The sequence below is a fragment of the Nansenia antarctica genome (genome assembly GCF_963989245.1).
Source record: "Nansenia antarctica genome assembly, chromosome: 9".
Lineage (NCBI taxonomy): Eukaryota > Metazoa > Chordata > Actinopteri > Argentiniformes > Microstomatidae > Nansenia > Nansenia antarctica.
In genome coordinates this window covers 11,434,954-11,458,946 of record NC_137679.1, presented here as the reverse complement: position 1 = coordinate 11,458,946, position 23,993 = coordinate 11,434,954, and the positions used below count along the sequence as shown (strand labels likewise).

At 44.6% G+C, this 23,993-nt stretch overlaps 1 protein-coding gene across 1 annotated transcript; it reads left to right on the top strand.

The window, feature by feature from the left end:
- Nucleotides 1-444: 444 nt before the first annotated feature.
- On the top strand, nucleotides 445-23,105 carry dgkzb (diacylglycerol kinase, zeta b; the record flags this gene model as incomplete). Its single annotated transcript, XM_080539937.1, has 33 exons — nucleotides 445-1,457; nucleotides 3,623-3,731; nucleotides 4,057-4,152; nucleotides 4,361-4,438; nucleotides 4,550-4,606; nucleotides 4,712-4,780; nucleotides 4,978-5,052; nucleotides 5,491-5,607; nucleotides 5,897-5,968; nucleotides 7,053-7,148; nucleotides 7,575-7,657; nucleotides 8,068-8,128; nucleotides 9,169-9,282; nucleotides 9,422-9,562; nucleotides 10,265-10,343; nucleotides 10,420-10,475; nucleotides 10,565-10,627; nucleotides 11,150-11,223; nucleotides 11,394-11,505; nucleotides 12,256-12,455; nucleotides 13,396-13,496; nucleotides 14,217-14,308; nucleotides 14,664-14,730; nucleotides 14,986-15,026; nucleotides 17,473-17,672; nucleotides 18,398-18,499; nucleotides 21,020-21,088; nucleotides 21,467-21,501; nucleotides 21,626-21,669; nucleotides 21,822-21,942; nucleotides 22,189-22,225; nucleotides 22,418-22,517; nucleotides 22,989-23,105. 33 exons carry the CDS (start codon nucleotides 445-447, stop codon nucleotides 23,103-23,105), a joined length of 3,891 nt encoding a protein of 1,296 aa, XP_080396063.1.
- Between the last annotated feature and the right edge of the window lie 888 nt (nucleotides 23,106-23,993).

Sequence of the window (23,993 nt, the reverse complement as noted above, 5' to 3'; positions counted from 1 at the left end):
TCTAGAAAGTATATATATTTAAAAAATGTTTTACGTAGCTCGTCAATAGTTCAGTCTCAAACTATGCTGTGTCTTGAAAGTCCTTGAAAGGTGCTTGAATTTGATGTTTCAGAAGGTGTGGGAACCCTGGATAGATATTAATGGTTGAATCAAGGCTAGCTGTCTATCTGCGTTCTTTATTCATATTATGCAAATGAACACCCTCTACTACTCAGTAAAGGTCTGCATCTATTTCAGACTACTATGCTAGTACGTAGTTCTCAACTTTGGGTACATGCTTTGTCCAAGCTTTCCTGTCGGCACTACCTTTGCACCCAGCATTGTGTCTTGAAATAGCAGTTTAGGAAGCACCTAATTGTATAACCCGAGCTCATAGACCTAATTTCTGCACCAACAGCCACAGAGGAGCCTTGTTAAGAAGGGCAGTCCCTCCCTCAGGTCCTCATGGACACCTTCTTCCGCCGCCACTTTAAGAGGAAGGAGGAGAGCGTCTCCGGGGCTGAGGAGAAGGCGGAGTACGGCTGCAGCCGCCGGCCTAGCGTAGCGGTACCCACCAGCAAGGCCCGCCGGCGGTCCAGCGTCGGCCTCCCCTCCGGCGCGCTCAGCCAGCGCCGGCGCTCCGGCGTGCAGCTGCAGGGGTTCCTCCCGCTCGCCAGGGGGCGCTGCGCGGGCGCGGGCCGCCTGGCCAGGGCCGCGGGCTACTACGGCAAGCCGTCTACGCTCCACGCGCCGCGTCGGCGCTCCAGCACCACCACCCCCGACATGAACCCGCGCTTCGCCGTGCGCCGACGGAAGACGGGCAAGCTGGGCACGATCGAGAACCACCTGCTGGGCCCCTCCATGCTGCTGGCCAGCCTGATCCAGATGACTGAGGAGGAGGAGGAGGAGGAGGAGGGGCGGGAGGAGGGTGGGGGTGAGGGCCGGTCAGCTGGGGAGCATCAGGTGGAGGTGAGGGGCAGCAGCAGCGGCAGCAGGGCTCTTTCGCGCTCGAGCAGCACCCTCCGCTCCGAAGGAGACAGCAGCGACTACGACAGCCCCCGCGGCAGCCAGTCGGAGAACAGCCAGCTCTCTGAGACGGAGCACCGGGAGTTCGAAGACACCTCCTCCTACCATCGTCTCGCCGAGGGTCCGTCCTCCTCCTCTCCCCCGGGGGCCGTGGCCGTCCCATCGTCGCCTCCCCCGGCGTGGCGGCCCCTCATCCGAGCCCCTCGTTGCCTGCGGAGGAACTCGTCCCGCATGTTGCCGGACCTCCGCCGCTCCAGCCAGAGGAAACGGCGGCGCGTCTCCACCGTCTCCAAGGCGGGAAGCCCCTGGCCCGGCAGAGGGGCTCCGCTGCCCAACCGCAGGGCCTCCGTCTTCCTCCACCACCCAGCCATCTACCGGGGCTCCGGCCCCCTCGGCCCTGGGCCAGGGGCCTACTACGACCCCAGGCTGGAGACATGGAGTGGGTTCCTACTGTATGTAGTCCATGACCTCCGTCAGGGTCCTATCAATGTAACTGTACCCCCCTCCACCCCCATCCTGCGGGTTTCTTCTAGCTAGCTGTTCTGTTGCGTTGTGCTAGTAGCCGCTAATGCTATCACCCCCCCCACTGTGTTTTTGATTTGTAGAGGAAGTAAGTTAGATGGTTGTTCCAAAAGCAACATTTCCATGGATTGACTAATACTAACATGGATATTCTTCAAATATCTAAAAGTAGATTTTTACATTTTATTTTATTGTTCGGTCTGAGAGGATGACTAATAATTCCTACATGACACAACGAGTAACAACAACTGACTCCTCATAAACCGCTGAGGCCTAAGATAACAAGGCAGGCTAGGTCCTAGGTCATGATGTGAGTCAGCACGTCCTCGCCACCAGGTTGGTCTGCCGTGACATTCTAATTCCCCGGCCCATAGAGACGCCCTCCATGGAGCTTCCCTAATTAGCGGCTCCGCTCACAAAGACCAGCTTGTTTGAGCAAAGTGACTCACTGTCAGCGTTGATCTCCCAGTCAGTAGCTCAACACTGCTTTTCTATACGTGATACCTCGTGGGGGATAAAGGTCTCAAAGCATGTTTTTTTGTTTGTTTGTTTTTTTAAACTGATATTGCATTTACATTTATATGTTTTTGGTTGTATATCCGTCATGATGAAAGATATTATGGTGCAGCGATGTCTAAATCCACAACATTATATAAAGGTATGAAAAATTATGTTGATTTAACTGTCTTACACCAACCATAAAGAGACGATGGAAGATTAACTGTGAGACAGTGTAAAACCCAAACATTGCACATAGGATGTGGTAACACCGCCTCATACAAGTTATTTTAGGGTCAATATGAATCAGAGTGTAAGGTAATCAGTGTCATTGAGGCAACGTCTCATACCAAATGTCAACCAGACATCTAAGAATAAGGTTTGCAAGACATTATAATGTTAATGTCCCAGGGATGTCAGTTTTAATAATCGTTCCCAGACTTCCCACTGGTCCACTTAGATGTATTCTTAGAAATGTCATATTCATATGTGACAAAGGTTGGTTACCTTTTAGATTGTTGCGTTTTAGTTGTAAGCAATCACACAGGCTTTGTACCTAATCAAACATTCACCACACATTTTCAACAACTGTGGGATGGTCTGATTTGGTGTACCTCTAGTCTTCCTGGGGTCCTGATCATACAAAATACAGACATACAGACATAATAAATGTCTTACAAAAGATAAAAAGACACTCAGTCAAGCTAAGTGTACTGTGTATAGTAAACATATAGAGTACGAGACTATAACTGACAATCGACATACCGATTGTGAGCAATAGCGACAAATGCTGATGCTGACCGTGTTAAGAAAATGTTCATTTTCAGCCCGTGGACAACCTTTTCACTACGCTAGACGATCATTGTAGCAACGTTGGATGATGAGCATCATCATCTTTAGTCAACGTTGACAAATATCACCACAATGTCTAACAAACTGTTAATTTAAACCTTTGACTGAACAATAACCATCAAATAACAAGGTCACTCTAACATTGCAACAGCTACAGAGTTACAGTATTTTTAGATTATTGCATTTTGACAGTTAAAAAAAACGTTCACAGACAATACAGTCACAACTGTCATACAACATCATTTGGTACGTTTTGGACCATACCCAACAAAGGACAGGTTATGATTTCTGTTGATGTGAACAGAAATGTTGTTGTGACAGTTACATCTGGAGTATCTGCCACACACACACACACACACACACACACACACACACACTTGAGGGGGCGGCTGTGGTGCAGGAGGTAGAGCCGCCGTCTAATGATCGCAAGGTTGGCAGATCGGCGGTTCGAGCCCTGGCTGGCCACATGTCGAAGTGTCCTCGGGCAAGACACTGAACCCCAAATTGCTTCCAATGAGCAGGTCGGTGACTTGCTTGGTAGCTTGCCGCCATTGGTGTGTGAATGTGTGTGTGAATGGGTGAATGAGAGGCCATTGTAAAGCGCTTTGGAATAAGGCACTATATAAGTCAGTCCATTTACCATTTACACACACACACACACACACACTGCTATGTTCTGACATGTTCTGTCCCTAACCCATATTAGGTAGATTTTAAAAAAACCTTTGTTTCTCTCTCGTTTCAGGAAAGCGATCGCTAAGTCAGGTCTTCAGCACCTGGCAGCCCAGCCCAGCGCCTCCGCCCCTGTCAAGACCGACCCGCCCCGAGAGATACGCAACACTGTGGACTGGAGTGTGAGTGGCCTCATGGCTCGTAGGTCCTACTCAAGGCTGGGAACACTATTGTCACTGAAGACCTATGCAAAATGTCTGTCCTCGTAAAAACCTCCACGATTTGAGTATATTCAAAGGAGTTGTTATTTGACTTTTAGTATGAAATGATTGATAGCGTTTAAGTTGAGGAAGTTATCAATTAGCCTACACAACCTTTCCCGGATTGCAACGGTTTCAGGGGCCACCTAACTAGAGACACAGAGAAGGGGGGGGGGGGGGGGGTGGAGTGGGGGAATAAAGGACACTTCAGATGAATAATGACCCCCCATGTTCTCTATTCTCACAGGACAATGCCCAGTTTGGGGACCATATCTGGTTTGAGACGAGTGTTTCAGGAGACTTCTGTTATGTTGGAGAACAGTACTGCATCGCAAAATCACTGGTGAGCCATCGCAAGCAATAGTGGCAGAACAGTGGGTTAGAACCCCCTCTATTGGTAGAAAGACAGATCTGCAGGAAATTCTGTTTGACTACTGTTCTGGCTTGTGTTCATTACAGTGTTGATAATCTTCTATACTATCTTTCAAACGATGCCAGATCTATGGCGGTCATGTATAAAGCCAGACATCCTCTTTTTTGATTTCCTGTAGCAAAAATCAGTGGCCAGGAAGAAATGTGCTGCCTGCAAGATATCGGTTCACACAATGTGCATCGAGCAACTAGAAAAGGTTAGTCACTGGGTAAACTCGATAAAGCCTGATGAAATACTGATTGGCACAATTATTATTTAAGATGTTGTGTTTTTGTCATTTTGTAAATGTTTGACTTTCTCTCCATAGATTAATTTCAGATGTAAGCCATCGTTTAGGGAGCCAGGATGTCGAAACATTCGAGAGGTCAGTATGGTTTTGCTTCCTGCATTCTCCTACCTATCTTCAAACGCTTGACCTTTCACAAGTCAGAAATGAATAAAGGTCGACGCGGGTTTTGTTTCATTTCAGCCCAACGTTGTCCGACACCATTGGGTCCACAGGAGGCGCCAGGCCGGCAAGTGTCGACAGTGTGGGAAGGTAGTGAGAACCGTTAAAGAAATGTTATTGATGAACCTACTCCTACAGAGACTCTGATACTGCTCTGTTTGACAGCCTCGCCCGAAAGGTGGATTATCTGTACAAAGGTAAAATATACGTTTCTCAAAAGATCAGTGTCTTATTTTCTCTCATTCCCCCCCCCCCCCCCCCCCACCCCCCACCCCGCCCACACACAGGGTTTCCAACAGAAGTTCTCGTTCCAGAGAGATAAAGAGATTGTTGCCATCAGTTGTTCCTGGTGCAAACAGGCAGTAAGTGCACTACCTACATTTTAATTGGCTGGACTGTTAAGAGTATGTTGAGTATGGGCTCCTCCTCACCACAGTATGTTTCAGGTCAGAGAATAGAGTGCAACCCTGACTGTAGACAGTACACCCACCAGCTCAGTGGCCTTGCGGTTAGAGTGTCCGCCATGAGATTGGGAGGTTGTGAGTTCGATCCCCGTCCGAGTCGTACCAAAGACTACAAAAATGGTACCCGACGATGCCTCCCTGCTTGGCACTCAGCATTAAGGGTTGGATTGGGGGTAAGACCCGGCGACATACCAGCGTCATGTCCAGGGGGGGGGTGTACTTGTACATCAGGCCGCCTCACGCTACGGAAACAGGAGATGGGCTCCTGCTACTTTTACTGACCGTGGAAGCCTCTCTGCAGTTGTGTTGACGTTGGTATCCCGTCTGTGTGTTCAGTATCACAACAAGGTGACGTGCTTCATGCTGCAGCAGATCGAGGAGTGTTGTTCCCTGGGAGCTCACGCGTCCGTCATAGTACCGCCCACCTGGATCATACGTGTCCGCAGACCACAGGTACCAGACAAATGACCGCCGTATCACTTTACTAATGCACAAAACATGGGTTTAGGTGTCCTACAGTTGACTAGGGGTGCCCACATTTTTGCACCCCACTGTATAACCAACATCAATATGGCCTCAGATAACTCTGATAACTGATATTGTCGATACCACACACACACACACACACACACACACACACACACACACACACACACACACACACACACAGGTTCACTTGAGTCGGTTGGGCATTTCTTTGCTGACAAAAAGTCTTCAAGTCTTCTTCTTTTTTTCCTCTTAGACATCATTAAAATCAAGTAAAAAGAAGAAGCGGACATCTTTGAAATGCAAGCCCAGTAAGAAAGGACCAGAGGTAAGGGTGTGTGCTATAGCGTATTTGTACAGCGTATGTGTACACCAGTGGCTGCTTGCTGCCATACAACGTTAGGCTTATGAGCATGGCCTTATTTCTATTACACACATTGGATGACTGTCATTCATATTCCATTCACCCAGCTCAATGTGACACCGATGGGTTTAGGTCATTTACATACCCACGTGGGCATGAAACTCACATTTTCCCACCCTATACCCATCATGAGGTTGCTACGACCTAGCCTACGAATGAACGTTTATAAAGTTAGGTGCACACTCGACTTGCCTGCTCTTGCTAGCTGATCTTATCACACCTTGTGCACACCATTCACTTTTTCATAGCAGCCACATACATACAGCGTCACATCAGCTCGTTGTAGAATTCCTTCTCACATGTTTCCCTTCGTCCAGGGACAAACACATACACAACCACGTACACACATACACTACCACACACACACATACACAACCACGTACACACATACACAACCACGACCAAGCCTACACCCTCACCGCGTAATGGAGGTTGAGAAACTAGAACTAACACACATAACCTATACTTCCAATGCATGTTTACAATCACGGAAAGCAACAAGCAGTTAAGAAGTTACACTGCCGGGCCCCCGGTGGCAATACATGAATAAAAAATAGGAAGCTTCCCTTTATTCTGAGGAGTCGCCATGTTGGATAGCCTTAGCCAGCTAGCTACATAAAAAAGCATTGCTCTCTGTTTGAGTCAGGTTGTTGAGTAGGCCAAATTAGCTGCATTAGCGAAATTAGTGAAAGGTAAACTCCCTTGAAATACTTGAAGAAATTTCTCCCTTGAAATGTTTAAGGGATAGTTTGTAGTGGAGATACTCCAATGGAGATACTTTTAAGGAAGCGGAGGATCAATCCTGCACAGTTTTACAGTACACTAACAACATGTTTTGAACAGTATGACTTTAAAAGTAATCTTTGAGCGTCTTTGAGTGTCTAGCAAAGTGCTATATAAGTCTAATGTATTATTATTATTATTATTATTATTATCTTAACGTCAGCTTTTCTACATCAGTCGATATCTATCTGTTTCTCAGCCCCAGGATGGCCGATGGAAGCCCTTCATGGTGAAGCCCATCCCCTCCCAACTCATGAAGCCACTGCTTGTGTTCGTCAACCCCAAGAGCGGAGGGAACCAGGTAGGCCAGCCTCCTGCTACTGTGCATGTTTGGTTTCCCGATTCCGGATTCATTAAATCAGTAATGACGTTGATGCCTTGTGGCCGCTGCTTACAGTAAATATTCCGTCTTTTTTTCAGGAGCATTTTGCATGCTCCTGGAACAAACTCCCTGAAGAAATCAAACCGACCCAAACCCTTAAAATATTTAAATCTAAGCTAAAAACCTTCATGTTTTGCACCAGTTATGATTAAACACAAACACTTCTATCAATGTCTTTTTCCCATTAACTATTGTCTTTTTAAATGTTTTATCTATTTACTTCTTATATTTGCTTTCTTATGCTCCTCTTGCTGTATTTTTAAATAATGTATGTAAAGCACTTTGAATTGCCCCTGTTGTATGAAATGTGCTATGCAAATAAACTTGCCTTGCCTTGCCTTCTAGGGGGCCAAGATAATCCAGTCATTCATGTGGTACCTCAACCCCCGACAGGTGTTTGACCTCAGCCAAGGAGGCCCCAGAGAGGGGTAAGAGTTCACAACCCACTTTGTTCACAACCCTCAGTGTTCTAACCACGTCTGAGTGAACGGCATCGTGTTCTATACTAGCAGCCACATCACTCTGCTGGCTCTTTCTGGGAAGCTAAGCCAGGGTATCATTGGCATGATTGTCTCCTCACCTCTCCACAAACAGCTGATGTGTGGTGAGCTTTCTCTTCTGGTACATAATGGCTACCATTAGCATCACCCAGGTGGATGCTACACATTGGTAGTGGATGAGGTTACCCATACGAGTTCCCCCATTCAATGTAAGAGCTTTGATCACCCGTGTAAGGTGAAGAGGAGCCATATACGTAAATCCAAGCTATTATTATTATTATTGTATAAAGCAACTGTTGAATTTTTATTGGCGTGCCTGGCTTTGTTTTTTCCTCAAGGTTAGAAATGTATTCCAAAGTGCCGAACCTGCGGATCTTGGCTTGCGGAGGAGATGGAACGGTAAGCACAGTACAGCTGATATGATTGGTTAATACTGAATGGTAAGCACAGTACAGCTGATATGATTGGTTAATGCTGAATGGTAAGCACAGTACAGCTGATATGATTGGTTAATACTGGAACTAAGGATACATAAAGTAGTACCCTGTGGTATGTTAGTCCTTCATCACCTCTTTTCTATGGTCCAGATTCAGACATCAGCTTTCCAATTGAAATTGTCATTAAAGGTGCAATCTGTAATTCAAACAACAACAAAGCGGGCTCCCCACTACTCTTTGGGTAAACAGCTGAGGGACGGGGCTGGAGAAATGTAACCACTCTCAATTTCATAGACAGCGCTATGGATGCAAGGACCTGACCATCCATTATTTAACAATTATAGTTTTAACCAGGTTTTCTAACTATACATTTGCCGTTTACAATTGCATTCTTTACAAACAATGGAGTAAAACAAGCTTATATTTTGTGTTCTGATGGGGTAAGACAGTTGAAGCTCAATGAAGCATTTATATTCTTCAAGATTCAATGGCTATATATCATTTAGCACCTTGAAGCTGTCATTACAAACAAAGACTTCTCCACTAAGTATTGGATTCATTTCAGTTAGTGTGTTAAATACTCTTTTCCTGTTTCATTCCACTTTATTACACATAACTTTATTTACATATGGACTTTAATGTTTAGATTTTTTTGTCTGGATTGTTTGAGTTAATACCAGTCTGGTGCAGATTTCACTTGAATAGGCTCATTGGAGATACATTTACTGGACAAAATGTTGATGTGTTCAATACTTATTTCCCCCACTGTATGTACCCATTACAGATTTGCTCTTTAACTGATTTAATTACTACTGTAAACATAACACTGGACCCTATCAGGACTAAGGAGAGGAGTCCGTCACTGTCTATCCACAGTGCAGAATATTGTATTGTATCGCCACTATATCCAGAATGTTCCTGCTCGGGAACCATTGACAAAATGAAGTCGATTGCCGACATCGCTACATCAACCAAGCTGTGTCTCTGTCTGTGTTTGAGCAGGTGGGTTGGATCCTCTCTGTGTTGGATGAGCTCCAGCTGAACCCTCAGCCTGCTGTGGCCGTCCTGCCCCTGGGGACGGGGAACGACCTAGCCAGGACCCTCAACTGGGGAGGGGTGAGGAGGACTGTACCGTGTGGAACGCCCTTAACCAAACGAAAAAATGTTCCTCACAAAACATAACATATTCATCTGCGATGTTTCTACCATCAGAAGTGCGTACGAAAGCCATTTCATCCGATCCTCTCGTCTCCAGGGTTACACGGACGAGCCGGTGACCAAGATCCTGTCTCACGTGGAGGACGGGAACATCATGCAGCTGGACCGCTGGAACCTCCTGGTGGAGCCCAACCCTGAGGCCAGTCAGGAGGAGAAGGACGAGCACCAGACTGACAAGGTCAACACACTAACCAGCCAACCACAGGGTTCCCACAGGAGTCCTAACTAGTCCTTATCACAGGGTTCTACCACAGGTCCTTGAAATCCTTGAAAGTTTGTGAATTTGAGAAAAAGAAATTAAGGTCTTAAAAGTTTTTGAAAATAGACATGGGTCATTGAAAGTGCTTGAATTCCCCTCTCTCTCTCTCTCTCTCATTTTTTTTTTTCAAAAATGTTTTACTTCGCTCGTCAACTATTAAATAAGTCTCTGTATTGCTTAACTTTACACATATTTCACAATATATGGTTTTGCTGTGATGTGGTAGAGAAGGCAAGAGACCATCTAGTGATTCAAGCCTCTCTTTTTAATTGTTGTCTGTGAGCGGATAGTTCCTATTATATAAATTCTCATCTAGGTCTGTCTCAAACTATGCCGTGTTGGGTCCTTGAAGGGGGGGGGGGGGGGGGGCGACATGTTCAGTAGGCTCAACCTAAACGTAAAAAAACACCAAACGTTTTGTGACGGAATACAAACTAGTATCTGTATTCTCATTTGACAAATCTAGGTACTTCCTCATTGCATTCCTGCTGAACATGACCCAGGTGTCCAAATGACTACTAATCATTACAAATATATAAATATGATTGAAATGTTGATATTTTTCCACACCATTATATCCATCCATACTGATGATGGTACAATGTCTACTTTGTCTCTCAGCTCCCCATAGACGTGTTCAACAACTACTTCAGCCTCGGCTTTGATGCACATGTGACACTTGGGTTCCACGAGTCCCGAGGTATGTCCAGAATCTTCCAGTTTCTTTCATAATAGTAGAAATAACTTCTACAACTAAGAGTTTCTCTCCTCTACAGAGGCCAACCCGGAGAAATTCAACAGCCGTTTTCGGAATAAGATGTTCTATGCCGGGGTGAGTTCCTTTATAGGACCTCTCTATGCTTTTCACCCAGCAGAAAAGGATGTTGACGGTATATGCCTGTGTGTGATGCTACATTGCAGACGGCCTTCTCTGACTTTCTAAGCGGCAGCTCCAAAGACCTGGCCAAGCACATCAAAGTTGTGGTGAGTGGAATCTGATGGCCTAGTTATTATTGTGTACTTTAAACAATGTTTACACCTATTCATATGGGCCATGTCTGTTGACCACTACGAGCACTTGGCCCAGCTTCCAAGACCCTCGGCACACCTGAAGACATATAGTCTAATAAAAATCTATCATTATTATATTTGAGTGTCTCATATGAATATGATTATGATTATTACTGGGGCAGCGGTAGCCCTAGAGGTTAGAGAGGCTGGCTAGCAATCGGGACGGTCGCTGTGTCGATCCCCGCCTCAGGAGGGAGTGGCATGTAAGCTGGTGACTGGAGGGGTTGCTGGCGTCATATCTGAGGTGCCTACCACTGCCGTTGTGCCCTTGAGCAAGGCACTTAACCCCTAATTGCTCCAGGGGGTGCTGACTATGGCGGAACCCTGTGTCTAGAGCAAACAAAATACATTTTGTTGTACTCCGTGCGATGACAAAAAAGGTTGCATCTAATCTAAACGTTTGTGTCTCTTGAAAATCTCCACTCCTCTCGTCAGTGTGACGGCACTGACCTCACCTCGAAAGTCCAGGACCTGAAGTTACAGTGTCTAGTGTTCCTCAACATTCCCAGGTACGACATTCACAATCTTGTCACTTCATAACCCCTCTCTCCGCTTGGCTCTCCACACACGTACACAATATGGAGCCATTCAGAGAAGTATGATTGTAAATGTGATGGAAAACATCAAACAACTAAATGGACCGTTTCCCCCCCCCCCCCCCTCACGTGCTGTGCTGTAGATACTGTGCTGGCACCATGCCTTGGGGTCACCCCAGCGAGCACTGTGAGTTTGAACCGCAGAGACACGACGACGGCTGTATCGAGGTCATCGGGTTCACCATGACCTCTCTGGTGAGTCCTCAACCATCCCTTTACTGTCGGTCAGTGTTTCAACATCGGTGGGCTGCCTCAACGCCACTGCTGTGGCAGACACCAGTCGTTAAGACATTGTGAAGAGCTGCCAAAAGCCGCCACAAGGTGGTGACGAGCTGTGAAGGACGTTTGAAAAGATCCATCTTTCTGTTGTTCTAAATTACTGACAGTTGCTGGATCTGCTGATAATGTGTGACGCACATTATCGGTGTTCCCTCCAAATAATCACTCAAAATTGGGTGGATTATATCAGATCAGCATGAATTACAGGGAGATGAAGAGGGGACATTTGAAGTTATCTTAACTTTGCCATATAACTTACCTCTCGGGCAATCACAGTCCTTGTTCTGATCAACCCGTTGTATTAATATGAGTAGATGTTATCAATGTCTTTATTAGGATAAACCCCTTGAGATGTATCATCTCGTTTTAGAGACGGTCCTAACATAATATCACAATCATAACAGCAGAAATAATAAGAGTACAATTATGACAAAATACAGACAGACAAGAGACAAACAACAACATACATTACTAATTGAAAACATTACAACCATAACAAGGCCAAAATGGCTAATAGAATAAGGGAAGGTGGATCTACATACTATAATATACATACTACATTCAACAATATACTTAATACAGCTGAATATAATATATTAAGTAAAAATTGTGACATCTAGTTTCCATTTCAGTGTGAAATTCTCTCCTTTTCTTGTGTCTCCCCAGGCCACTCTCCAGGTCGGGGGTCACGGTGAGAGGCTGAACCAGTGTAAGGAGGTGACCCTCACCACCTACAAGCCCATCCCCATGCAGGTGGACGGAGAGCCCTGCAAGCTGGCCCCCTCCGTCATCCACATCAACCTCAGGAACCAGGCCAACATGGTGCAGAAGACCAAGAGGAGGATCTCAATGCCCCAGCTCAACGAGTAAGTGCTGCTGTCCAGGCTAATCATTTTTTAACATTTAGCATACCTTTCTGTTTAGGCCTGCCTCCATAAAGAAGACCTCCATCAAGGGGGCCACTGTAAATTAACCAACACGATTCGAATATTTTTAACACTAGAACAGCCGTGCCTTTTTTACCTCCTACTAAAAATGAGCCCCTCTTTACAATGCTCAAGCTGCTATTTACACACAACGACCACTAGTTGGCCGCTTGTAAATTAGCCTGCTTTCGACACAGAAGAAACGGCAAAATAGCTTCATATTAGCTTATCCTGAGGTGATTTTGAAAATGTAAGGATACTGGGGTGGTAGAACGCACTTATCTAGGAAAAGTCATGAAAGGAGGGTCCTGAAAAGTGATCGACTGCAAAGATATAACATTTTTCTTTACTCATCTCATGGCTGTTCTAGTGTTAAAGAATTTACGCCTGGTCCAGAGTGTGCCTGAGCATGCTGGGATTACAGTAGCAGTTCATGCACTCACCCATACAGTTGGAGTGAATGATAGAATGCGACATGACAACTTCCAGCGCGGAAATGACTATCATGACGCAATGGTATTGAAATGTTGTTATGAAGGTAAAGGTGTCCGTCAGGTTTTCTATGAGTTGGGATTGATGTACCGTATCCTGTCCTCACTGCGACTCATGGTCAGTGCATGTTCGGGTCTGGAAGGGTTCGCTCGGGTAAATCAGCTAGTTTAATAGCTGACCCGAACCCCCCCCCCACACACACACACACACACACACACACATCTCAGTCCCAGTCATAGAGTGTAGAATACGTGTATTAACCCTTATCTACAGTAGGGAGCCTCTTAGCATCCATGACATAGCACAATGTGTATACCATTAGTAACACTGTTCTCTCCTCTCCCTCTCTCCCTCCTTCCCTCTTTCTCCCCTTCCTTCGCCCTCCCAGTCAGCAGCCAGTCCCTGAGAAGCTCCAGATCAGAGTGAGCAGGATCAGCATGCATGCCTATGAGGCGCTGCACTATGACAAGGACAAGCTCAAGGAGGCCTGTGAGTACACACAGAAGATACACACTCTTCCCCTTACTGTAGGCCAGTACATTAAACCAGGGTTCCCACGGGTCCTTGAAATCCTTTTGTGAATTTGAGAAAAATAAATCAAGTTTTTGAAAATAGACATGGGTCATTGAAAGTGCTTGAATTCCCCTCTCTCTCTCTCTAAAAAAATATATATTCAAAAATGTTTTACTTAGCTCGTCAACTAGTTCTGTCTCAAACTATGTCATGTTGGGTCCTTGAATTTGAGGGAATTGAGTCTTGAAAGTCCTTGAAAGTCCTTGAAAGGTGCTTGAAAGGTGCTTGAAAGTCCTTGAAAGGTGCTTGAATTTGATGTTTCAGAAGGTGTGGGAACCCTGTTAAACATACTCCGGCCTGCTTTTGTAGCACACTTCGATATTTGTAATTTAAAGTATGTTTTATATGTTAAATGTTATTTGTAATGTATGTTTTAAATGTGGACCCCAACTAGATATATAAGTGTTTTATATTATGCCAAATGTAAAATTGTATGATATATTGTAATGTTTGATATTTGTAATTTAAGTATGTTTTATATGTTAAATGTTATTTGTAATGTATGTTTTAAATGTGGACCCCACTAAAAGTAGCTCATGCCTATGGGTATAGCTAATGGGGATCCTTCCAATAAATAAACAAACAAATAAACAGACTTGGACCTGGTCTAACAGAATGTCTTGGCCCCTCTCTCAGCTATCCCGCTAGGAGTCATCATCATCCCAGGAGACAGTGACCTGGAGACGTGCCGCACTCACATCGAGAGACTACAGGAGAATCTGGATGAGGTGAGGTATAAGGCTGGTCAAAGCATGGGGAAGTTTCCCGTAGGCACTGGTCTCAGGTCAGTTTAGCTCTTTTCCCACCTCAAACTGTTAAAGTTAAGATTTTGGGAAGGTAGGCTCGTCAATGCGTAGGAGCATCTTGCCCTGTGGGTGTGAGTGTGGCCGTGGGCGTGGGCGTGGGCGTGGGCGTGTGTTTGTGTGAGTGTGCGAGAGATGATAGTAATATTACTTCTGTGCCCCCTTGTGGAGTTCAGATGCACTGTGTTTGTGTGATAAACCTCTATAAAATACTTATACAAATCTGCTGATATGCAGTATTAATAATATTGTTCTCTCTTTCTCTCCTTTTCTCTTACAGGAAGGTGATTCTGTGAAATCAGAACTCTCCTCACAAAAGCTTTCCCCTAAATGGTGCTTCCTTGACTGTAAGTACAGCTTCACTAACATTTATTTTTGTGAAACATATTTCATTGAGTACAGACTTACAGGAATACGGGTCACAAACGACATCAGTCATTTTGTTAGGAATATCAACTTCCTTGTTGTTGATACAAATCGGGTACATCATTGTGTTGTTGCCATATTATATTATGATATACTATATTATTTATATCGGATAAATAAGAATATAGAATGACATAACAATACCACGTCATCAATGCTGTTTGCTTTGTTTTTAGGCACAACTGCAGATCGCTTCTACAGGATAGACCGTGGTCAGGTACGTTACAAACCTACACGTTGCATTTCTTGCACATTCGATGCAATGTAATGAACTTTATTTTTGAGAATGCATTTGGAAGCTGTTTTCACCTGCCTACATGTCCGTAAGGTGACCTGGGGACAATGACTTTGAAGTCACCACCTCTGATGTGTCCCTTTAACACAGTGGTTCTCAACCCTCTCCTCAGGGACCCCCAGCCACTCCACATATTTGATCTGTTCCACCACCAGCTCACCTGATTCAACTAACTAAAGTACAAATCATTATTGCTTTATACTTGATTAGTTAAATCAGGTGTGCTGGTGGTGGAACAGATCAAATATGTAATTTTAATTAATTAATTTTGCCATTTAGCAGACGCTTTTATCCAAAGCGACTTACAATTACGAATTACAGGGACATTCCCCCTGGAGTAACTGAGGGCTAAGTGCCTTACCCAAGGGCACACTAGTAGTGGTGTGGCTTCAGGCGGGATTTGAACTCACAACCTTCCGATCCCAAGTCCAACTCACTATCCACTAGACCAGAGGTTCCCAAAGTGGGTGCCGCGGTACCCTCGGGTGCCGCAGCACCTGTCCGGGGGTGCCGCCAAATCTGCTGGTAAAAATAAAATAAAAATATATATAATATTAAATTATAATAATAATACATTAATAAACGTTTGTTTATTACATGTGCAATGGAGTTCATAAGCAAATAAAATATATATTTCTCAGATTTGAAAGATATTAATTTACTAACTAGGCCTACTAGTTACTAACTAACTACTCCTCACTGAAGTCTTGGACCAAGCGGTGAAAATGGTTAATTATGTCAAATCACGCCCGCTGAAGTCACGGCTGTTCAGCACATTGTGCAATGAGATGGGGTCCGAGCATGAGGGGCTCTTATTACACACAGAGGTCCGCTGGCTGTCGCGGGGCAAGGTGTTATCCCGTGTCTATGAGCTCCGAGATGAACTGATAACTTTTGTCAGTGAGCACGACTTGCCATACAAAGAACAATTGGAAGATGAATCGTGGTGGATTAAGCTTGCTTATCTGGCAGATATTTTTAGCCACCTTAATGACCTCAACATAAAAATGCAAGGGAAGGCTGAGAATATCCTGACAGCGACAGACAAACTGAACGGATTCCGATCCAAATTGAGACGTTGGCAAGACGGGGTGGCCAAGAAAAACATTGAAATGTTTACGTTGACGGCCAATGACGCAGCACACAAGTCAGCGTCTTTCTTGAATCTGATCGCTGCGCACCTCCGTATGCTGGAGGAGAGATTTGAGTCCTATTTCCCTCCAATGAACGAAGACTTCGACTGGCTCCGGGATCCGTTCAACCCCCTCTCATCAGCATCAGCCGCTAGTTTGAGCAGCAAAGCTCCAGATGAACTGGCAGAGCTCATTATGGGCCGCACACTGAAGCTCAAACATGGTGAGCTAGGTTTGGATAGGTTTTGGCTGCTTGTGGGACATGAATATCCATCTCTCTCAGAGAGCGCCATCAATGTGCTTTTACCCTTCCCAACCTCCTACTTGTGCGAGCTGGCTTTTTCTTCTCGTCAAGAACAAGACACGCACGCGTCTGTCAGTGGAACAGGACCTGCGTGTCGCGCTGTCCACTATCTCTCCCCGCATAAAGAGACTCTGCTCCCAAAAGCAGGCGCATGTGTCCCACTAATGCGCACAACATATTTCTTTGCTTTATTTCTCTCAATTTTTACAATTCTGTCATGATTATTATTGTTAAATTATTATAGTTGTGAGTTACCCGTTTGGTTCAGATGTGAAATAATAATCTCAGAATGAGCATTGAAATGAGAATTACATTTTAAGGCATTATTTTAAGCCCCCTAAAAAAGCATTGTTCCATTGATTGATTATACAGGCCTTTGATATTTTATTTGTGTGAAGAATTCCCTCTGAGTCTCCTCCCATAATTGTACAATCCTTGAGGGCCACAATTTTATTTAATTTAGCGATAGTTTGACTGACCTATGCATTCTTGCCCATCCATTACAGTTCATTTATGACTTTTATTATCTTGTTAAAATTAATTGGGGCAATACTTATGTATTATATATAAACACACATTTTCAAACCAATTCATCGTGTATTGTTTTTAGTTTAAGCTCCGAGGCATTTTTAAAATCTTCGTAGAGTTGGGGTGCCTTGGAGAAGGGGGAAAGCTTCAGGGGTGCCTTGGTTAAAAAAAAGTTTGGGAACCTCTGCACTAGACCACCACTACCCCATGTAAAAATATGTGGAGTGACTGGGGGTCCCTGAGGAGAGGGTTGAGAACCACTGCTTTAACATAAAGTGCCCTTAACCTCCAAGTTAGTCAGAGTCAAGGCTCCTAGCTATAGCTAGCAACTGCCGTTGTGAAGGGTTGTGGTGGTGAGGTATTTTCTTAACACGGTGTATTATGTAACATTTTGAACCTCAAGGAGCACCTGAACTACGTCACGGAGATCTCCCAAGACGAGCTCTTCATCCTGGACCCGGAGCTGGTCGTCAAGGAAACAGTGGGCACCTCCCCGGGAATGCCGGACCTGGTGGACTCGTACGGGGAATCCCCGCTGGAGTCTCACCAGTTTGCCTTCCCCTCCTCCTCCTCCACCTCCCCCGCCTCCTCTCCTGGAGCTAGGTGAGTGGTGGACGATTGAACTGTTTTACAGAGCCCTAACTACTAAAGTCTAATATTAGTAAAAACACATGAATTTAGCTAAACACACACACATGCCGTGCATGCAAGAAGGCCGAAGAATATTTCTGAGCTAGACGTGTTCTGCCAGGAAGAATGGGGAACAATTCCAAAAACAAGAATTGAAAGACTCTTAGTTGGCTACAGGAAGCGTTTGTTATAGTTGCCCGAGGAGGAGTTACAAAGTACTAGCTGACAGGGTTCCCAAACGCCCTTTTACTTGTTTTATTATTTTGACACTGTAAAAAGTTTAAAATAAAAATGTATCTTGCTTTAAAATGTGATGAAATGTGTCATTTTTAACTTTGTACCATTTAGAGGTTAGGTTTGCTTCTTCTCACTTAGATATTAATTGTAAAAGGCATTTTGACTAGGGGTGCCCACATTTTTTGCACCCCACTATATACGGTATGCTCCCACTTGGTCTACATGTATTTTCATTCCATTCATTTCATTGTATTTTCAAAAAAGGGCTATTGGGCTTGTCCCCTAAGAGAACCCCCTGGGAAACCCTGCTTAGTTCCATGTAGAGCTCTTCCCAGATAGAGGTTTCTACATGGCACCGTAAGGGGTTCTTCATAGGGTTCTCCTACCGGGACAAGCTGAAGAACCCTTTTTTGGTTCCGGGTAGAACCTGTTTATCTAAGATGGTTCCTTTCCTCCGGCAGGGTGAGGGATTCCCAGAGGAAGAGAGTGTCCAGCGACAGCTCAGCCACTGAGGCGCTGGTCCAGAGCAACTCCCAGGGCTCCTCCAAGTCTGGCCTGTGCAGGTCAGACCCCTAGAGACCCCTAAGCCCAATGCACACGGCCCCGATTTTGTCGCACCGCCGAACATTCGATTCTCAATTCTTTGAATTATTTCAATTGGTGTGAATGGAGAATCGAATGTTGTCGTGCGATAAAATTGCACGCCGCGTGCATTGTCTCATTCAAAACAATGGAATCGAAATTCGGCGGTGCAACAAAATCGGGGCCGTGTGCATTGGGCTCTAGAGTCTGAAAAGCTACAATATATCGTATAGTGTTCTACGGTCGTTACCTGTCTTTGGTCTGTGTATATAATGGACCGTGGCCTGTAAGTCAAGGGACAGTGCAGCATTTTTTCTTCTCTTGTTTCTACACTAAAGACACAAGTTCAGAACACACCGTTCAGAAATGACCACACTTTTTAGACATAGTCCCCCTGTTTCAGGCCACCAAAAGTGATCAGACAGATTTATCACAAGTCCAAATTAAGCACTCATGTTTTAGTATTTGGTTGACAATCTTTTGCGTGCAATGACTGCCTAAAGCAGTGATCCATTGACCCCACAGGGTTCGACAGTGCGACTGTTTTGGTCGCATTTGCGAGTGAATATATTTCTGTGCGACTTGGAAATACATTCAATCGCACCAGTGCGACAAAAAAAAATAAAAAGCTGAACTACTGTCATGCGCAGTCAATCTTATGTTCGTTAATAAGATCACAGCGCATCTAAACCAATGCAATCCTTTGAAAACAGAAGAGAAAAAAAACTGACACGTGACCCGCAAGCACAACAAGCGCGCATTTACATTTGAAAATCCTGTCAGAAAAAGACTGTTAAAGCTGTTAAAATGAATCCGATTACGGCATACTTTAGCAAGGCTAATGTTAGCACCGTTCCAGACAGAGAGGAGGTAGAGGGGGGTAGTGGAGTCAACATTACAGCTGGAGACGAGAGTGACGAAGAAAACATATATATCCTCCAGTAGGTCCAGGCACGAGCGGCCCCGGGGCGACTTCCTCGACACCCTGGCCACCGAGGTCACCTCGTTCAGCAGCACCAGATGCACAAACAGGAGAGACACTCGACCGAACATCGTTGAGCACTTGAATGCGTCGCAGCCCAAAACCCACAAAAATGTCGACGACTATGTAATTTACAGAAGAAGAAAAAACACGAATCAAGAAAATATATTAATTTTAAGTGTTTCGTCTCAGTTGTATATTAAAGTTGTATCCGAGTTCCCTCCCGTTTTGGCGTTGCGTAAAAATGTTTCACTTTCTCCGCTGTGCGTAAAAGACTTTCCTATTCAGAGGTAAAGTAAATCAAACAGTAAATGGAGGCTAGACCATGCTGCTTTTAAAGCCATACCAACACTTTTCTTTTAATATGTTATGATTATGATAATTTGTTGTCGTCATACGAAAATTGCGCAATTTTCATTGTGCTACTGAAATTCTTGGTGTGCTACTAAATTTTTTGACATGGTAGCACAGTGCTACCTGGGGAAAAGGTAAGAGTCAAACCCTGGGTATCTTCTCTGGTGATGCTCTGACAGGCCTGTCTGTTGAGGATGTTTTGCCTCACGTCTCCTCTTCAGCATATGGAATGCATAGATAGATTTTATAATTGACTTGGCTAGTCAACAACTTTTTTGGCTCCCTAGTTGCTATGCCAGTATGTTTTGGTTGATTGTCCTGCTATATTGCTGCGTTAATTGTTCCCCGTTTGTTAACTCTGTGTTCTATGTGCTCATGTTATCTGTTGCTTGTAGTCTCTGTGTTTTCAGTTTTTCCCATATTGTCAGCGTCTTTGAGCCTCGGGAAAAGTGCTATATAAAAACAATGAATTATTATTATTATTATTATTATTATTATTATTATATGATGAAGCGCCATCCAATGAATTTGGAAGCATTTGCTTGTACATTGTGCTGCTATTTTCTTTTTAAAAGCAGTCTTCTGCAGTCTTTTTAGTTAAAGCAAGATGTTGGGTCCCACTTTACACTGGTCATACTACAGTACAAGTGTTATTGTAGTGTAGAATGCAACTTCTTTCTGCTTCAATAATGACATCCAGTGGTCAATTTAATCAGAAACAAAGAGCTACGTCTTTATTTCGTCCGTTTACAGATCTACAAGAGAGAGTACACCAAACCAACCACAGTTGAATGCACATAGTCTCTCTCCACTAATGGTATATCCTAGTACGTTCCTAGTACGTTCCTACTACATGGGCGGGGCGGCTGTGGTGCAGGAGGTAAAGTCGGCGACTAATGATCGCAAGGTTGGCAGATCGGCGGTTCGAGCCCCAACTGGCCACATGTCGAAGTGTCCTTGGGCAAGACACTGAACCCCAAATTGCTCCCAATGAGCGGGCCGAAAAATAATTCCACTTGAAAACCTTATACACAATTGCCCTTTATAAGGAACCTGCCTCAACAAGGTTCCTTAAAGCTAATTTGAGCCTCCCTCACCCATTTGTGCTTGTGTTTAACATGTAAGCTCTGTTTAAGTCCTGTCTAATCCCATCTTCATCTTGAAGGAGGGGGGCTAAGATTGTGCGTGTTCATCGGTCCAGCACAACTCTAGCTGATTTCAGACCCGTAGTTAGGTATGCCTGTCTGTATGTGTCCTACCGTTCTGTACCATCACATGACCATTACATGACCAACTCAGTGACCAGTTGACCTTTACCTATTCGTGAGCTTAGAATGATAAGGTTCTATCTCCGTTTAGGGCAGTTCAGAGATATTGAGCATCAAAGTTTTTACATTCCATTATGTTTTGTGAGATGAAACCTTTGTATTTTATGAATTACTAACTCAAAAATGTCAACATTTTAAAAATAACACCTCACAGGAATTAATAATTAATGTAAAAAACTAAATTCTGACAAAAATAGAGATAGAACCTTATAATTCTAACGTCACGAATTGTTGCCGTTTGAATGTCTGTAGTGTAAATCTGTCTCTTGACTCTTTTCTCCCAGTTCTGGTAGCGCTGCTTCATGTGACACTGAAAAAGGTAAAGAACCCATTTTTACGTGCATTTTAATTTCATGTAACATTGTTTAATGTCCGCTATTGGATTACTATAAGATAGTATAAGTATATAGTGAGGATTAAAGATATCGAACAATGTTTTGCAGCTTCTGAGTTAATTGAGTGTGTGAAGACAGAAGACCTTGAAAGGGTAAGTCACACAGTCACACAGCAATCTTTTACACTGCATAATTTTACAGATATTGTTTTAAAGAAGAAAGTCGCGAAAACTAAGACAGCAGACAAATATGAGTGCATGTAATGTTGACCTATAAATAATCGTCCCCCCTCTGTTTCCTCTAGCTCACAGAGCTCCACAAAGAGGGGGCAGACATTTTGCTGCAGGATTCTCTGGGCTGTACGTTACTCCACTATGCAGTGGACGTGGGCAGCAAGGAGATGGTCAAGTACCTCATAGATAATGGTGAGACATGAACTGCACCGTTCAACTCTGACCTTTCTTAATTTACAAGAATGCTGAAATATTTGGATAAAAAATAAAACATTAGATTTTCTAAAGTGATAAATGTTAGTGGGAGAACTGAAATTTAGGAATTATACTACATCATTCATGAAAATGAATCAATCTGAAAATGCACTATACCAACAACTGCCATGTAAACCTCATATATACGTACATTGAAAGTGTGTTTGATTCCTCAACATACAGCACCTACAAGTCTCCTGGATGTAACAGAAAAAGAGAAGTAAGTCATTATTGCAAACCATTATATACTGTGTGTGTGTGTGTGTGTGTGTGTGTGTGTGTGTGTGTGTGTGTGTGTGTGTGTGTGTGTGTGTGTGTGTGTGTGTGTGTGTGTGTGTGTGCACAGAGTCTCGTGCTCATTGAATAAATGAATTGATTAAAGAGTTGGTGTGTGTCTGTCTGTGTGTCACAGAGGGGAGACAGCCCTCCACAGAGCCGCCGCCACATGTCAGAGGACAGTCTGCCACTACCTGGTGGAGGCCGGGGCGTCCCTCATGAAGACTGACCTCCAGGTGAGACCTTACCTCTCACTACCTCTTATTACCTCCTATTACCTCCTATTACCTCCAGCCCTGTAACAACAGCCTGTTTCAGGGGGAAATTAAATGTCTGTCTTTACTCTGTAATGGTGATTAATGTTCTCTGCCGTGGAGAAATGTAGCTCTGCATGACGCCTGGCTGGTCTCATCTAGCCACAATGGTCTTGGTACACTGTCGCCATGGTGATCTCACTGGCAACAGGAAACAGCCCATAATATGATTTGAGTTTTCATCCCAAATAAAGAGGATTCGTGTCACATGTTTAGAGGCCGCTCTCTCTCTCTTTCCCTCTGCCTCCCCTTTCTCTTGCTCCCCTCTTTCCCTTCTCTCTTGTTCTCATCCCCTTCCTCCCTGTCTCAACACCCCCCCCACCCTCCATTTCTGTGTCATCACCCTCTTCTTTCCCTCCCTCCCTCCCTCCCTCCTCCCCCCGTCTCTCTCAGGGTGAGACACCGAAGCACCGTGCAGAGAAGGCCAACGACACAGAGTTGGCGGAGTACCTGGAGAACCGCCAGCACTACCAGATGATCCAGAGAGAGGACCAGGAGACCGCTGTGTGATTCCTCTATGCTCTCTCTCTCTGTCTCTCTCTCTCTGTCTCTCTCTCTCTGTCTCTGTCTCTCTCTCTGTCTCTCTCTCTCTCTGTCTCTCTGTCCCTGTCTCTCTCTCTGTGTCTCTGTCTCTCTCTCTGTCTCTCTCTGTCTCTCTGTCTCTGTCTCTCTCTCTGTGTCTCTCTCTCTGTCTCTCTCTCTGTCTCTCTCTGTCTCTCTGTCTCTGTCTCTCTCTCTGTGTCTCTCTCTCTGTCTCTCTCTTTCTAAAACTTTCTCTCTCTCTCTCTCTCTCTCTCTCTAACACTCTCTCTCTCTCTCTCTCTCTCTGTGCGTTTGCCAAACTGTCTCTCTAATAAAAGGGAACTCTCGACAAGGTTAAAGGGAGTGAGGTCATCATAAGCCAGGCTGGTACGTTCACTGCCAGCCTTGCGTCTCATGGGGTGGGGGGGGGGGGGGGGGGGCCTAGACATGGATTATAAATGACGTTATTTGTAGGGCTGTGGCAGTGTGGCCGGGTTGAGAATGGTCTGTTTCTTTCTCGCGATGCTTCAGTTGTTTAATGTCCAGTGCTACGTTTTGGGTGCATGAAACTGCTTTTCTTCTGTCGAAAAATGGGTCCAAGCCCACAGCTTTCACAGCAACCGAATGTAAATCAAAAGTGCAAAATGACAAAACGCTATTGGGATTTTCAGGGCTAGAATAACTATCTGAATAGGGCTTTATAAACCTCATTATTTTATACCCCCATATGCAATGACATGGTATATGTAGGAATGTAGAGAAAGGAGGTTGCTTTTAATCACAGAATACGATTGGTCTACGCGTGGGCTTGAAATAGGATAGGTGGTAGCTTCGCCATATCGTGTCGACGACTCATAATTTCCTTTTTAATTTTAG